The 4,987-nt window shown below is 41.1% G+C and overlaps 1 protein-coding gene across 1 annotated transcript; it reads right to left on the reverse strand.

Annotated features, from left to right (window-relative positions):
* Positions 1-231: 231 nt before the first annotated feature.
* sox11a (SRY-box transcription factor 11a) lies at positions 232-3,167 on the reverse strand. The gene has a single exon (XM_047346098.1). It carries the CDS (start codon positions 3,028-3,030, stop codon positions 1,939-1,941), a length of 1,092 nt encoding a protein of 363 aa, XP_047202054.1. The 5' UTR covers positions 3,031-3,167; the 3' UTR covers positions 232-1,938.
* Positions 3,168-4,987: the final 1,820 nt, after the last annotated feature.

The raw sequence follows: 4,987 nt of genomic DNA on the forward strand, positions 1-4,987 counted from the left end.
AAAGAAAGAAAGGAGCAGAGAACAGTAAAGCATCTCACTTCAGTTCAAAAGTTTTTTTTTTTTTTGCTTTTTTCTCCTTTTTATTAAATGTGAATTCACATGGTAGCTTGAGCCCATCCATTAAAGGTTTCCGCCTACATACAAAATAGGCATCATTCTGTCATCACATCCTTATCAAACGCAAGAAATAACACATTTGTGTACATATATTCACAAACTGAAAAGACAGTGGATGGTGGTAGGTACTTATTTATTAAAAAGAATCAAAGACAGATTCACACTTGGAATGTGAAGTAACTACTGCCCAGAACTTCAAACAAAATGTCTCGGCATATAATTAGGCCATATTCCAAATAACTTGTAATCAAACAAACTTCATATGTAAGACCCACATAAAAAATAAACAATATCTGCTTTTTTTTTAAGTGCAAGAAATAAAAAATACAGGTTTGTGGTTCATGTCTTTAAAAAAAGAAGGCAGTCTTCAGTTTTTAAAATAAAGTTTCATTTCATGAAACAGGACTATGGAATGTTCTTTTTTTTGCTTGTTTGTTAAAATAAAGCCAGACCACCAATGAATCAGACTATGCCCCTTTTCTGTGGAACTCTTATTTTCCTTAATTTGTGATCAAGTGTGAGAATTTTGCTGTCAAATATGCCCCATTATGAGATCCGAATAACATTCAAATTGATATATGTTTTATTAGCATGCATCACACCACGAGGCCACATTACAGTTGTTTTGTATCAGTTCCAGCTGATTGTTTATTTCCCTGCCCAGAGAGGCTTCAGCATCATAACCCGAGATGATGTCGACAGTGCACGAGTCTGTTTTTCCATCACTTGCTACAATTGTTGATGGTCTGTATCTCAAGAGTATATATTGCACAAAAAAATGAGAAAAGGGGGGAAAAAACAGTATGTGCCATAAAAAATACCAAAAGAAATCCAGTTTCACACCTGCGATTGGGACCCATCCACATATCACGAGTATGATATACATAAACTCCTAACTTTACTATATTACAGTACATATACAATCTTGAAACTAGTTCCAGCTCTGAGGTATGTGTTCCCCCATGATGCCATTGTATCGTCTACAAATACTCAACAAATCTGCTCTACAACTGTACAAAACCTATTTTAAAATCACAAGGCATTTTTGATGCAAGTCTTCTGTTTAACTTAATCCTTAAAACCAGGACTCCCTTGCATGCGTAAAAACAAAGGATAAAGGGAAGAAGTGCCTGAAACTCACTGAAAGCACAGTAAGAACATTCCCTTTATAACTGTACAAAAATATGCCTGAAAATATCTTTTTCTTTTAAAAAGATGAGGTCTGTTATGTATCAAAATGTTTCCTCCGCACCTGCATACTCTGCAGAGGTTTTAGGCTGCTTGATTTTTCAAAACCAGGAGGTAAAAAGAATCAGTTACAAAAAGGAAAACAAACCAAAAATCAAAAAATAAAACAAAAACATTTTTGCGGCATTTAGAAATTACACAAACCGTTGAAAAGTAGCATCCTGAACAATCATCAGTTCACAGATTTGCTTTGAGACAGTCCACAGTTCAGCTCCCTGCAGGTTGTTTTTGTTTGACTTGAAGAGGATAAGATGCATAGAACTTCTTCCCTTTGCGGTCTGTTTAAGCTGAGCAGTAAATGCAGACCTATGAGGGAAAAAAATCCATAAAACCCTGTCATGCTGTCAGATAAAAAAAAAAAGTCTGCAAACCTTGCCATTTTTCTCTCTCTTTTTTTTTGCTACCAGCTTCATAAGCATCTCATTCCTCAAACCTCACCTCAGCTCACGGTCCTCCTCCTCCCTCTGCAAGAAAACCCACAAGAGGCATGGCTAGGGACAATCTGACCAGGACATATAATTTCACATCTTCCTTCTCTGTTATTACTAGAGGAACAGTTTATGTGTTTTTTCTTCAGTATGTGAAGACTAAGTCGGAAAAGTTCGCCTCCAGCCAGTCCCCTGCGATCATCTCGCTCAGTTCTGGTGTGCAGTAGTCTGGGAATTCAAAGTGGGAGCCCAGGCTGCCCTCACTGAAAGAGTCCAGGTCCTTATCCACCAGAGACAGGGACAGGTTTCCTGAATTGGGGTTCCCCAGCTCCGAGCCCGGGGCGCTCGGAGCGAAATTCAAACTAAAGTCAAACAGCAAATCGTCCGCGTCCTCTCCAGACGAGGATCCGCTGCTGCTGCTGGAGGAGGAGGTGGAGACCGACCTGGAGGATGCTGGTGAGACGGAGGCAGCGTGAAGTGCGCCTTGCTTGGAAATGCTCTTGATGTTGTAAAACAGTCTGTTGTGGCTCCTCACCTCTTCGTACATGCTCGCCCCCTCGGACTCCGCCGAGGAGCTTAGAGTCGGGCTCGCCGGGACTTTGGCGACGCCGTACGGCCTCAGGCGCTCCTCCTCCCCCGCTTTAAAGGCCATCCGGTAGTCCTCTTCATACTCGTCATCGTCGTCCTCATCGGTGAGCTCACTTTTCACAGTCTTTGCAACTTTTAGGCTGGGAAACACACAGTCCTCTGCGTAGCCGTGAGAGGTCTTGGAGCCGCTCTTGCTCTTGATCTTGGAGCACTTCTTGCTGGGAGTCTTTGCGATCTTGCCGCACTTCTCTGGTGACGGTGCTGACGGTTTGGAGCTGTCCAGCTTTGGTTTTTTCTTGGGTCTGTATTTGTAGTCGGGGTAGTCGGCCATGTGTTTGAGCCGCAGCCTCTCGGCCTCTCTGATAAACGGGATCTTCTCGCTGTCCTTGAGCATCTTCCACCTCTTGCCCAGGCGCTTGGAAATCTCCGCGTTGTGCATGTCCGGGGACTGCTCCATGATCTTCCTGCGCTCAATCTTGGACCAGACCATGAAGGCGTTCATGGGTCTCTTGATGTGGCCGGTGGCCGTCTTGCACCAGTCCGGGTTGATCGCCACTGGGCTGCATGCCATAAATTCACTCTCCTCCGAGTCCGTGGCCTCCCTGGACATGCTCCCATCCGTCTCGCTGTTGTCCGTGTGCTGCACCATTGTCCACAGTTCGGAGTCACTTTGCAGTCTCTAACAGCTCCTCACCGCCAGGACGGCTTAGCTTTCTCTGGTTCATCCGCGTCCTCTGCTTAACGTGTCTCAAGCTCTGCACTCTTTTTCCAGAGTTACAAACTGCCTTCTTAACTAGTTATCAGCTTTTTCATGTCCCCTGCGTCACAGCTCAGTCATCCAATCCCGCTCCTTCCACTCCGCCCAGTCGACTCCGAAGACTCCAGGACTCCTGTTAACCCTTTTCATCCCAGCCTCCAGTGGTCTCGTCGGAGTGGAGGTGGGGATTTGTGCTACATAGTGTCTGGGGCAACACGCCGGGCGAGACAAGCATATTAAACACACATTCAGCACCGTGCGCTCCTCAGAGCAACATGGCGCACAGTGGCGCACAGAAGCCTAACCTCTGTTTTCTAATATTTTTCCTCATACAATATAAGATTATTTTTATGCGAGTAAACAATGTTTTCCACATGAATTGTAGGAGGATATTGACTTATTGTCCTTTCCTCCCCCTTTCCCTCAGGTTGAATACTGAAGGTGGCGCTTGGACACTGTTGCAGGCGCCTGCTGCTGCTTGTCTGCTACCCAATGCTATATTTTTACAGCTGGAAAGAGCTTCATATGAGCACTGTGGTGCCATTAATTCCAGCAGATCCTTATGCATTTTGCACATATATTAAAAGAGAGGCTCCGTGAATCAAACTTTATTTTCAGAAACAGTAAAGAAAAACAAAAAAGGGGTTTATTTAAAAGAAAAATTTAAATACAAAGCATAAAATAATTTTCTGCTGTCAGAAGATGTTACACAGAAATTTAAATTTGGCTTTTTTTATTTTCATATTCAAAATAATAAAACAAAATTACCGAGCTTTCTCTGACACCCGCCACACCTCAGCCCCGTGACGTAATTTCTGTGCAAATTTTCTCACTTCGATGTTGTCAACAACAAACAACAATAAAAAGCAAAAAGGTGTATTGATTTTGTTTTATTTTCAAAATACAAATACATGCTGCTTTTTGTGTGGTCAAAACTAAATTCATTACCATAGCGCAAATTCACAACTGTCATTTCAAAGTACAAAACAAAGGGACCTAATATATGTACAGAAATATGTATCAAATCGTTTAAATTACAAAGAAAGATTTAAATTAAATTACATGGAATTTAATGATAGTTGTAAAACACTGCAGTCAAGTTCTGTTTCTGTATGTATGAGGTCATTGTCTTTGCAGCATCTCTCCTCCAGAGCAAGCATGTGGCGACAGTGGAAGGGAAAACAAATGAGTTAACATTTAAATTAGTTTTGATTGTCTTTGTATATTTCAAATAATAGAAACATGAAATCACTGGCAAAGCAAAGTCTTTTTTTCTCACATTCCCACACCATCCACAATTTACCTTGTGTCAAATTGGATATTTTACTTTATATATATATATATATATATATATATATATATATATATATATACTTTACATTTTCAGTAAATATGAGCAGTAAGATCCATTACTGCCCATATTTACATTAGAGGTAAATGTTTTAGACATCAGGCTCATAATTCCATGAACCATTGCCCAAACTCATTTTATTTCTTGTGGTTTCTAGGTCAATTAGCCAATTTCTGCCCCACTTTATACCTTTCCATTGCCAATTCATCCTTTTCTACCAACATTTGACCCCTGTAAACTAACTATTTTGTGCCCATGTATTTAAACCATTTCAAATCCGTTTTTTGTAATATAGTGTTTTCATCAGTAATTGAGATATATTATAATACATGACAGAAAATCATCCCTTGTCAACCAAAATAACTGTGAGCAGAATCCTGCTGGAGGATGTTATTTACTGCAGTCATAAAACATAATTTCCTTACAGCAGGCCATGATTAGTTGTCAAAGCTGGTTTGAAATGTCCAGGACTAGACAGCTCATTTACGGATGGGTACA

Source organism: Girardinichthys multiradiatus, chromosome 19 (genome assembly GCF_021462225.1).
Source record: "Girardinichthys multiradiatus isolate DD_20200921_A chromosome 19, DD_fGirMul_XY1, whole genome shotgun sequence".
Taxonomy (NCBI): Eukaryota; Metazoa; Chordata; class Actinopteri; order Cyprinodontiformes; family Goodeidae; genus Girardinichthys; species Girardinichthys multiradiatus.